We start from the raw sequence: 11,658 nt of genomic DNA on the forward strand, positions 1-11,658 counted from the left end.
TTGTGCACATTCTCTATTGGTGTTTTAAACCCCTTAGCTACTAGTCTACTACTTTTTGCTTCGTGGGGTGGGGATGGGGGATAGCCTATCCCCCCATGCATGGTGACAGGATCTGCTCCTCACAAATGGGCGCCTCACAGGCATATCCACCATGCACTGTTCTCTATGGGAGATGTTCCTGATTGACGATAGGATGTGCATGTGAGGAGCCAAGTGTGAGGAGCAGATCTGGTCTGCCATGCATAAAACACTGCCGTTTTCACTCGTAGTCAGGTTTGTATTGTTTACATCAGATCCAATCATCCCATGCGCCTGTACTTTCTCAACCTTAATTGCAATGGATTTGATCCCAAGTCTTCTAAATTCCATAGCTACTAGTCTGCTATTTATTCTTTCCAAGGTTTAAAGTATTAACATGTATTGGCCCGTACGACCCCTCTTGATACGCTCTTACATTGGGTGTATCAAGGTCTGACCAGTTCAGGGTGTGGAGGAGGCCTAAATTGGTTCCCTTGAATCAGTTGCAGAAAATAAAAAATAAAAAAAGTACCAAAAGCTGTATCGATTCCTGATATGCCTATACCAGCGTATTGATATTTTGAACTTTGATTGTTTCATGGGGTGAGGAGAGGGGAATAGCCCATCCCCCATACAAGGAACAGTGGCGTTTTCACCCCATACAAGGAACCTTGATTGGTCACATAGCCAGGATTGTACACTTGTGTTTGCATCAGATCCAATGTGCCTATAAATTCTCAACCCTAATTACAATGGGATTAGATCCCAAGTCTTCATTACAACGAACTTGAGAACTTGTTAACTAAGCTTCCATCAGTTGGTAGTCCACTAGCTACTATTTGGAGGGTAAGGATTATGTTAAGAAAACATCATATTTGGTTGGCAAAATTGGAGCAAATCATAAGATAGAGACTAGCTTTTATAAAATAGAATGAAGATCCAAGACATCATGGTCAGAGTGAAAGCAGGTGAAAAGTAGTGTTTTCAAAATTGGACAAAAGGGAATCTGTCAATCAGTTCACCCCAAAATGGCTTGGTCAGTGAATTGTTGACCCAGATGGTCAAACTGTTAAACCGTTGATCTAGACAAACAGTTTTTTGACCTTTTTTTATTTTTTATTTTTTGTCAGAATGGGGCAATTTATTTAGACCAAACAGTCAGACCATTCAACCCTGGAACTGGTCCCAGAACGATTTCCTGTCCGGTCCATTTTTAAAAACCTTATAGAACAGATATATTTTTTTTTTTCCAGTTTAGTTAGAATTGCGGGAACGCCAATTGAAGTCCTCTCGTTAGTTCTCACCCTATTTCTTAAAAAATGGAAAGACCGATACACACTTTGAACCTTGCCTCCTCTTCGGCCCTGTCCAAATTTCAACATGCGAGTTCAGATGGAGTTTCTGATCAGCTACCAACTCAGCATTTCAACCAGCCATCGCAGTTGTACATTGGGAAAATCTCCCCGGTGCAGTGTGCAAACTACATTTTGCCATGGAGATGGGTATCAGTCGCCGAACTAATGTTCATCATTTCAGATCCCTGGGATGAGGAGGCATGACAGATAATAGTACGTGACTTCTGCTACTAGCCATGTGACATGATTCCCTATCAATAATCTATCGAGTCGCAAATTCACCCGTCTCTGGTATAATAGCGACGGGATTCCCTGCAAAATTGATCCATGAGCAAGTATTGGAAGAAGATTCAGAGAGGGGACCCCCACCCATTCTATTCATGGCAAAAGAAGGGATCAATAATCGCTTGTCTCTTTCATTCATATACACGTAAACTACTCCCGTGAAGGATCAATCAATCAATCCATCTCTCTCTCTCTGTGATGCCTGTTGACCTTCTTTTTTGGGTTGTTTTTTGTTTTTCATGCTGTGAAGGGGTAGTGGGTTACCAGTATAGTGGTTTTTGCTTTGAATGGGGACTAAAAATTCAACACAAACGGGCAATGGCTTCCCCAGTTCCCTTGTTACACTCTCGGATCCAGAGGAATGCAAGGGTAAATAGAAAAAGACATCTTCTATAGTTCTAGTTTAAGATAATAGACAACTGAAGAGTGAGTCAGTGACAGTGAACTTCCACAGGTTAACCAAAATGGACATCCATTTCCATTAGAATTAAGAATCACGGGTTTACTTCACGCTCTGTTTCAGTAATACCATTCAAATTGGCCGTGTTTATTTGGGTTTAGGTCCCTGGGTGGTCATCACTCATCAGTTCTGGGTACCAGAAATGATCTGAGTTTGGAGCGTAGGAGCATGATTACAAGAAGCTCACAGGGAATCACGAGCTTCGGCCAATTTGTTGGGCTACGTAGAAGCTGAACGAAGCTTTGAGCAACCATCATCTCTTGAGAAAACCAGAGAAGTCCAATAAGTGATTATTCAGCCAAAGTAAGTTTGAAAGATGATAGAAATTGAGGATTTTTTTTTTTTAATCCAAGGCAAAATTCATTCATTCAAAACAAGATCAACTGATCAACGATCAGCGACAAAAAAAAATCCTAAAATAGTCAATAACTAGATGGAACTTCCCCTAGGCACTAGCAATATCAAGCCCATAAATTTGTTTTCTCGTACATTCCCGAGTAATGTATTAGTATTATTTCTATTGGTTTATTTCAATCCATGAATATAGGTGGGTGCTACGCAAAACTCCTGATCAACGGCATAAGAAAGATCTTTAATCTAGTTCGTGACGAACCCCTTACGAGTTACCACTGCAGCCTTGGTAGTCACTGCTCACCTCATCATCATGCCTGTCTCTGAGGCATGGCTCTATGATTCTAGCTGGTATAATGCCTGTTACTGAAACACGAAACCAGTGGCTTAGTGCAGAAGAAAAAAAATTTGTTAAGCAATCTTTATCCTCTTAAGCCCGGACGAAGTACTTCTAAGTTCTAATAGTAGATCATCACTAGTTCACTACTCAACTGCCAATAGTCCATATTTGGCAAACTGAGTACTACGTGGGTGGGTAAATAATCTTGATCCGTGAAAAAACTTCTCTTTCACTGGCCTATAAAATGGAGATGACCCACCTTTGGTCTTCGCTACATTTCAGTGTTTGGTTCCACCCCTTCGTTCAAACTCTCCGGTCTCCACCCTCCTCTTTCCTTTCTCTAAAGAGTCTCTGTGTGTAGGTTAAAGTCGTTTGCTTCTCATCTCCTTAGCTTACAAATGGATGAACCAGCATATTGCGGAGTGATCATGGTAAAAACCCCGGCAGAGCAATCGGCGGAGAGGACCCATAAGTCTAGCTATGAGAACAAGCAAACCGGATACTACCGCCATGATACAACTAAGGAAACCGTCTCGAGGGGAGAATACGTGGACAGGTCTACTGGGCAAGTTGGCTACAAGGAAGAGGTGAAGGTGAGCAGCACCTGCAAGTTTGGTAACGACTCTAAGGGCTACTCTGGTAAATACACCAAGGAGGAGAAGTTCAAGAGCATCCATTACTGAAACAGCTCATGAAGAAGAATGAAGGTTATATTTATGTATTCTGGTGATGTTCTGTTAGTTTATCAGCTTCGGGTTTTGAAGGTGTTTCGGGAAGTTGGTTTGCTTTGTTTGTTCTAAACAGAAAACCCAATAAATACTAGGTCTAGATTTAGTTGGTGGAGGTCTCTTAGGTCAGAGTTTGGATGGTTTTGTAACTTGGGTCTTGGGTGGATTATCGATTATGTAACATCCTTACCGGTGTGGTTGATGTCTATCTACATTTTAGATGTTATGAACTTGTTATGGGTTTCTTTACTTCAATCTATTGACTATTGACGTCTACCTTGAAACTTTTAACTGTTCAAATGAAGCAACTCTTTATCTGGTGGTTATCTTTTCATGGTCCCAACCATCTATCAATTAGAACTGAAACAAATTTTGGAAGAGTTTTGTATATCTTTACTCCAAAAACAACCATGGAATAATTTAAGCTTCAGTACAACTAACATGTTAAAAAGTTCTATGCGAGAGTTTTGCTAAATAAAGAAAAAAATATATTCCATTTCTAAGAAAAGACATTGGCTTGCTGGAAATTCCAGCAGTAAGAGTCTAGTCATAGGAAACATTGTTATGGTTCTTTACTTTGGCAAGTACATCAACAGCTTTTCTTTGCTTTTATTTATGGGAGCAATGGGCTGACACTAGCCACCTTTTTAGATATTAGAAGGATAAGAGTTGATATCTTGAGATGAAAAGACTACCAGCAGTGTCTCTCAGTCATTGGCACTTGCATCTTCAGAAGCGTTACTTCCATCTATAATGAAACAACAAAGTGGGATTATTCTAAATATGAAATGCATAAAGAAAGTGACGTGAAAAAGGAAAAGGCAAGGCCTTGAGTAGCAATTTAAGTCATTAAACACACCTTCACCATCTGCAGGAGCATATGGAGATTTCCGGTACCGTGTTTGTTGTTGTGTGGGCTACACCAAAAGGAAAGCAGCAAGCAGCAAGGGACATTAGAACCGGCACAAAAATTCAATGTAATTAACATTTCAGCTTTTTCTTTGTTCTCTTTGTGCAAAAAGACAAACATATTTAAAGCGCACATTAAAATATAACTAAAAAAATGAAATAAAAGAAAGGGATGACATCTTGTTTTTGAGAAGGGCAAGCACTTCAAACTCTGTCGATCTAAATTACAATACATCACGTGGTAAATAGACCTAATCAGTTTCAAGGAAAGCTTACTCAACCCTACTTGTGAAGCATGGGCCTAAGCTGGTGAGGACCTGTATCCTTGAGAGGGTTCTGTCACTATGTATTTTTCGATCTTTCTTTTTAATTTCCTTTTTTCTAAAGGAAATATAGAAGCTAGTCTATGATGAAGCCAATCCTAGCTGTCCACTGTTAGAGAATAAAAATCTCTTCAAGCCCAATGGGCTTTCATGCGAGGGGTGTGTTGGAGAATAAAAAACCTATTCAGGGACCTCAACTAACAGCTTAAGCTTTTAGGTCGAACGGTTTCTTGATATGGTATAAGAGCCTGTTTGACCAAGTGGTCTAGTCTTCGATCCTCATCGCCCCCATTATAATTAATTAAATTTAAGCATAAGGTATGGGTGGGCCTGTGCATGTCCACACTTCAAGTCCGATGGACTTTCATGTGAGGAGGTTTGTAAGAGAATATAGAAATCTTCAAGGCCAATGGGCTTTTGCATGAGAGGGTGTGTTGGAGAATAAAAACCTATTCAGGGACCTCACCTAATAGCTAGAGCTTTTAGGTTGAATGGTTTCTTGAGAAAGTAGGGAACCCTCTACATTGCCACCTATGCAATCATCCAGTCAACATCAGCCATAAAACCCGCCCTTTTATTAATGGTTCTTCAAGGAGTGTTAGACACTGAAAGTTCCATATTGTAATGTTAAACTTTCCCTAAAGAGATGTTTACTCGGTCTATGTAGCAAGGGATTTAGGGCTCAAGTTTTCCCCATTAATAGAGGATAGCAGGAGAAAGTGAGCTGTTTTGAATCCCAAATCAATTTGCTATATGGAAGTTCCTAAGCTTCTCTAAACAACTCAACAATCTCCAATTTGGCACTAGCTACATGTCAATAACTAGCCATTCTTTTTGAGCAAGTCTTACATAAAAAAAAAATAATTATAAATTTATAACTCAAACAGTTGGAAGTTCCTAAGCTTCTCTAAACAACTCAACAATCTCCAACTTGGCACTAGCTACATGTCAATAACTAGCCACTCTTTTTGAGAGTCTTACATAAAAAAAAAAATTATAAATTTATAACTCAAACAGTTGATATTTGTTGAGGAAACCATAAATACAAGGTTTGGCATATGGTATGGATTGGAAAATAGGACACCTAAGCAAGATAGAGGGCCCCCTACACGATGAATGGTTCAGATTTGCCACTCATCTCTCCATGTGGCAAATATAGGTTAGGTTGTGTGGGGAAGTTCTCTATTTCACAATTAGAAACTTTTTTCTATAATATAAATATGTATAAATTATATCACAATCAAAAAGAATGTGCAGCACCTCATCTACAAAAGTTTCAAGAAATGGTTGCTATGTCTCACCTACAAGAAGTACATAAATCATAATATAAAATGGAAAATATAATTTCAAGTGAGTTGTGAAAATAAGAGAGAAATTCAACCACTGAACTCTGTCAAAATGGAAGCCCTTCCTAATGATGGCAAGATCAGTATCTATACCTTTCCTGCCATAGAATCCAACATATATCAAAGGAAGTCATTATATTGTGGTTATATTATTACAATGGTTGTTTTGTATTATGTTCTATGCATGTGTATATATTTATATTATTTTTATATTATCTTGCCACTTTTGAATTTGTATTATTGTAATTGTGATGTATTTCTGGTTCTCTCTCAAAAGTGGGGCTGCAAGTCAGGTTACTCAATTTGAAGAACTTAATTGGGCTCAGGTTAGGGTTCAGGCCCATTGAAAATTTAACAAAGCCCTGACCAAACCCAACCCTAGTCTGTGCACTCGTCAATCAACCCTCTTGACTGGAGAAGAGGCTGGAGAGTTCACCAAAAAACTGATCTTCCACAGATCCAAACTTGAAACTTCCATAAGGATGATTCTTTAACAAATTGAGCTAGTAGGCCATATTACATTTTAGGCATTCAGTTTTACATTTTTCTAATCTTGTATCTATTTTCATTTCTATTTTTAATCTTCTTGTACAACAATATTCCTTGTTCACTGTAGAGCAATAAGAGGCCCTATTATCAGTGATGTTGCCATCAATGCACCGGATGGGGCATATCAGTCTGTATTGTTGAAAACTTTATTTCTTTCAAACCCTGTTCAGGGGGGTCAATATAAGGCCTGTCTACCCACTGAAACAGATCAAACCCTGAAACAGTGCTTATAGTCAGGGGTGTCAATTGGACTGGATTTGGTCCAAACTGATCCAGTCCAATGTGAGTCCATTACAAATGGACCAGGTCCAATCCAATCCAATGGATATTTTGGACCATTTTGGACTGGTCCAATCTGTTCAAATTTGTTTTAATTTAGATTAGTTCTAAAACAAACCTGGTCCATTGACACATATATTCTTATCTTCTATCAATGGACCAGATATTGGCTCAACCCACCCCAAACCAATATAAATTCATTACAGATGGACCAGGTCCAATCCAATCCAATAAATACTTTGGACCATTAAGTCTGAACTGGTCCAATTCAATATGTCTTGTAGGTCCATCCAATCCGTCCAAATTGATTTGGTTTTCCAATCCAAAACCGGTCCATTGAGACCCCTACTTATAGTAGCGTATCGGCGGGTCACCAATACGATATGTATTGGCTGATATGGGCCAATATGTTGCAAAATTTTGATCATTGGTTGCTATCACCATTTACCATCTTGGCCTAATATGTAGCAAGTTGTCTAACACTGAGAGAATTTCTTCTTCAAGATTTATAAATTATATTTCAATCAAATGACTGATTTCATTGGCAATTCAAACAAGTTTAGTCAACAGAGGCATAATCCATATTAAATCCAAATCAAATTTTTAATTTACAACAGCTTAAGCAATTAGAACAAATTTCCAAATATTTTTCCTTACAGCTTTGGTTAAAAGCTCCTTGTTGCAACCTTTGGACCTTTGGGAATAACAAGCCAACTTATTTTATCCAAGGTCTTAAAAGAGCAAGTTTCATAATTCTAACGGTTCAAAAAGAAGCCCCAAACCAATAGTTTTTGTTCAACCATTTAGTATTTAAAATTCAAGTGTTAAATATTAGAATAATGAAATGAATCTAAAACACAATTTTAACACAGTTACATGGTATCAAAATGAAATGAATTCATAAATAAAAAAGAAGACAACATAAAACAAATAAAAGAAAATGAAGATGGAAATGAGAAAGAGGGTGAGAAAATACAACCAAAAGCAACTAAAACATCTCATCTTTAAGAGAAAAATGTAGGGGCTGTTTAATAACTGCTGATATAGGTGCTGAAAGAATAATGTGGAAAAGATTTCAAATTTAAGAATGATTTAAATCCAGGGGTATTATTGGAATATGATAAGACTCTTAGGGGTAAAGTAATCACCCCAAAGCTGATGCTTCATCATTCAGCAATTAAGTAGGTTTTGAGTTACTGAAATGCTGAATTGGACATATCTAAATTTGGAAATCTTTTCTGCATTCAGCTTTCAGCACCTGGTGACCAGGATTCAAATCTTGGAAACAGCCTCTCTGTACGTGCAGGGGTAAGGTTGCATACATCTGTCCCTCCCCAGACCCGCATTGGCAGGAACCTCATGCACTGGGCTGCCCATTTTTATTCAGCTTTCAGCACCTATTTCAGTAGTTATAAAATACCACCTGAGACCAATACCTGCAATTTAGGCCTAAGTGCCTCAACTGGTCCTTTGGGCTTCTCTACAGGAGCTCCTTGCTGTTACAGTTCAAAAGTTCTGAAGGATATTAGGTTTTACTCAAATACAGGATATTACATTTAGATATGAATGCTTCACTCTTGAAATAAATGCACTAGCCATGAAGAGATAAAGACCAACAAAGCCAAGAGCACCTTTCCAAGTGCCCAATCAGCTGAGTCAAAATAAGCACGTTCATGGTCCTGAATTAAAAATACAGAGAATTAAACAAAAATTAGCAAACATCTCAACCTGTCATAGTAAAATGCATAGTGTCAAGCACTTCCAAAATAAGATTAGCTACCTTAGAAATAAGTGGTGGCTTCTTGGGCACAATTCCTCCATACTTTTTCTTAATTGCTTCCTCCTACATGGTAGGAGATACCATATACTTCAGGAATTGTTGGATCTAAACTTGAGCAAATGGAAATAAGTATACAAGACTTTAAAACATAACAGTATGTATAAATATGTAAAAACGCAAGTATAAGATTCCTTTTCTTGTAAAACTAAATACTACAAGTTTTTGGCAAGTTGTGCATGTATGTAAGGGCAAAATAATATATACTACCTCCTCCTGGGGTGAAGGCATGGATGGTTCAGGTTCCCCTTCCTGTTGATGTGCTTTGTCACCCTCCATTCCTAAAATATTTTTCTTGCACCACCTTATGGTATAGCAGCTGCAATTACATTTCAAGTGTTCAACAATAACTACCAATACATAATCAACCAATTCGAGCAGAAAATTTAATAAAAACTAATATACTTGTAAATGAAAACCTGTCACTGACAAAAAGTAAGAAAAATATTAAATTAGCCTAGTAGGCAGGTGCATATCAGGATAAGGCTTCTTAATCCCAGAATGATATCCTTAACTAACCATGGATTACTTAATTTGATTCAAGAGTTCAACTTAACTGGAAATGCATTTCCTTAAAAGAGTATATATGATACTAAAGAGGTCAAGTTACTAGCATCCCAACCAAGAAATAGTATGACTGTTCTCTGAATTGTAACTAAATAGGTAAAGAAGAAAAATGGACAGCTAACACTGCATGTGGTCAACAGAGAAAGGATGACAAGTTGCCAACTAAATGCTTCCAAAAAAGGGTTAATAAGGGATTTGAAACTCTGACTAGATCCTAATTTCTCTGTTCCGCATGAAAACTGAAAGTTTCTTATCTAGCTGAGTGGCATGAAAAAGTGTGTGTGTTCCAAATAAAATGATATAGGGATAAAAAAATCTCAACTTGTCAACTTAATTTCAAAGGGCAGCAAAATTGATAGTTGGAAACAGAAAGTTTCTATCTTTTATGTCTAAAACTATGAGGGGTCCACAAGACAATTTTCTTCTGCAACTACGTTGAATCCTATGTCAATGATTCCAAAGCCTTCAACAGAAGAAATTGATCCAAGTGCATCTGAAGTAGTACTACTAACTGTTCATCAAAACAACTCAGATGGAACTGAAAAATAGATGGTTAAAGTGAAGCCAAAGCAACAGGAGGCACCAAGTCACTTCGGTCTTAAGATGATATCTAGGCCATCAGAAATCAAATTTCTAAGTTCAAAATAACTAATATGTTTTTGTGGAGCACTGTTTGTGTGTTTAACAACAAGGATCAAAATATCACAACATATCAGCAGATCACTGATATGCTGTTTTTATGTTTTTAAGGCATTTTTAAAATGTCTTGATTTTAAATGTTAAGTAATAATATTATTTCCATCTCCTCTGAAATTTTGAAAAAAAAAATGCAAAAAAAAGCACGAGGCTCGAAGTATCGGTACACTCCTTCCAGCGTATTGGGGTGTAGCAATATTTTGAACCTTGTTTGACAATACACCATGGACACCCCCTCATTACTTGCATTGTATTGAATATCCAAGGTATGGTGAAAAATAGAAAGATGTAAAGAAAAAGAGGAAAGCATTTCCTCAAACCCTTGCACATGAGATGTTTCAAATGTAGAAAATTGAACAAAAACCAAAGATATTCAAAACAAATCAATTTCTAAGTTTGCGGATAAATAAATTCGCTTGAATTGCAGTAATATGGTTAACAAAGCAGTTGAACAGTGGATTTCTACCATCTAAGACCGCCCAAGTTTTGAAAGTTGAAAATTAACTCTGACAACTGATAACTCGATTGATAATCATTGAATGAAATACTTCTCAGGCATTTCATCAACTGGCAACATGAAGCAAAGCAGGAACTAGAAGATGCCAATTCAATTAATAAATCTAAACCATATTGTGGCTTAACCTATAGAAAAGCCTCAGAAACTTTCTTCTCTTCTGAAGAACAATTCAGGTTTCTTAAGTACTTGCAAATAGGTTTCGTTCAAAAGCAAGATGTGCAACTGAAATTTTGGAAAAAGTAGAATGTGTTAATAATCGTGGATGAGAAAACTTAGATGTTCTATCCTCTGACAATATTATGAATCCAGTTACCCAAAATTTGCACACAGTAATTAATTGTCCCATTTTAATAAACGCAGGGGAAATGCTAATACTGAAAATCCACCAACTTATGGTTTTATTAGCATGATTCCTAATTCAAGCTTTTGCTGTTTCTGAACTTATGGTTTTATTCTCTATTCACACATTAAATGACCAGTGCCAACTCCACGTCCCCTTTCATATATTCAACAGTCAACTCATATCACAAAAGCGTATTGATAAAGAAAGCGAAAAAACAAAAATCCAAAACACAGTCCGAAACTACATTTCGAAACAAAAGACAGTCAATGAGGCGAGAAAATTAATAAATCAAACAGAATTATGAACAAGAACTTACAGAAAATATACAGAAAATAATCACCACAATAAGAATGAAAATAAGGACATTGCATGCTGACTTGTGATCTATTTCTAAAAAACAAAAGAGCACCCTTGAATTGTTTTCATGATTCCGTGCAATCATAAATCAAACAAATGGAAGATAGAAATTGCAGAGAAAAAGATATTAAAATCTTAACGGAATTTCTGGCTTTTAATTGGAGCCTGATAGAAAATAGATCAGTCGACGACGAAGAACAAGAATCAGAGTAGAAAATGAATTGATGAACAAGACTTGAGAATATGAGAAAGCGTACGGATTGTTTCTCTTTTCCTTGGAATCTCCGGCTTCAGGAAAAAAAAAAAAAAAAAACGTGTTTGAATTTCGGAATTTGCCAATTTTGTCCTGGTAAGGTAGTCGAAGACGGAAGACTTCGCAACCGGAACTACATTGTAGA

The 11,658-nt window shown here is 37.2% G+C and overlaps 1 protein-coding gene and 1 long non-coding RNA gene across 6 annotated transcripts; one reads left to right on the forward strand and one right to left on the reverse strand.

Annotated features, from left to right (window-relative positions):
• Positions 1–2,092: 2,092 nt before the first annotated feature.
• Positions 2,093–3,792, forward strand: LOC148854994 (uncharacterized). The gene is made up of 2 exons (XR_016112331.1): positions 2,093–2,421; positions 2,666–3,792. It is a non-coding gene; the product is annotated as an uncharacterized LOC148854994 (long non-coding RNA).
• A 210-nt stretch (positions 3,793–4,002) lies between these two features.
• Positions 4,003–11,658, reverse strand: LOC148854995 (uncharacterized). Of its 5 annotated transcripts, none has more exons than XM_088982487.1 (7): positions 11,518–11,658; positions 8,991–9,099; positions 8,724–8,786; positions 8,575–8,622; positions 8,380–8,439; positions 4,397–4,454; positions 4,003–4,285 (listed from the first exon to the last, which is right to left on the reverse strand). In XM_088982487.1, the coding sequence occupies exons 2-7, from the start codon at positions 9,057–9,059 to the stop codon at positions 4,245–4,247; spliced, it is 339 nt and encodes a 112-aa protein (XP_088838613.1). In that variant the 5' UTR covers positions 9,060–9,099; positions 11,518–11,658; the 3' UTR covers positions 4,003–4,244. The 5 variants fall into 5 exon arrangements, with proteins under 5 accessions (XP_088838613.1, XP_088838612.1, XP_088838614.1 ...); XM_088982486.1 differs by having other exon boundaries at positions 11,401–11,592; XM_088982488.1 differs by having other exon boundaries at positions 11,220–11,527.

This window comes from Nelumbo lutea, chromosome 4 (genome assembly GCF_056320005.1).
Source record: "Nelumbo lutea isolate HS-2025 chromosome 4, American lotus-T2T, whole genome shotgun sequence".
Lineage (NCBI taxonomy): Eukaryota > Viridiplantae > Streptophyta > Magnoliopsida > Proteales > Nelumbonaceae > Nelumbo > Nelumbo lutea.

What these genes read in the sequence shown, in the direction of transcription:
- LOC148854995 (XM_088982487.1), bottom strand. Translation starts at nt 9,059, where the DNA reads ATGGAGGGTGACAAAGCACATCAACAGGAAGGGGAACCTGAACCATCC. An exon ending in TGCCTTCACCCCAGGAGGAG is followed by an intron (nt 8,787 to 8,990) that starts GTAGTATATATT and finishes CCTACCATGTAG; the next exon opens with GAGGAAGCAATTAAGAAAAA. An exon ending in CACTTAGGCCTAAATTGCAG is followed by an intron (nt 4,455 to 8,379) that starts GTATTGGTCTCA and finishes CTTTTGGTGTAG; the next exon opens with CCCACACAACAACAAACACG.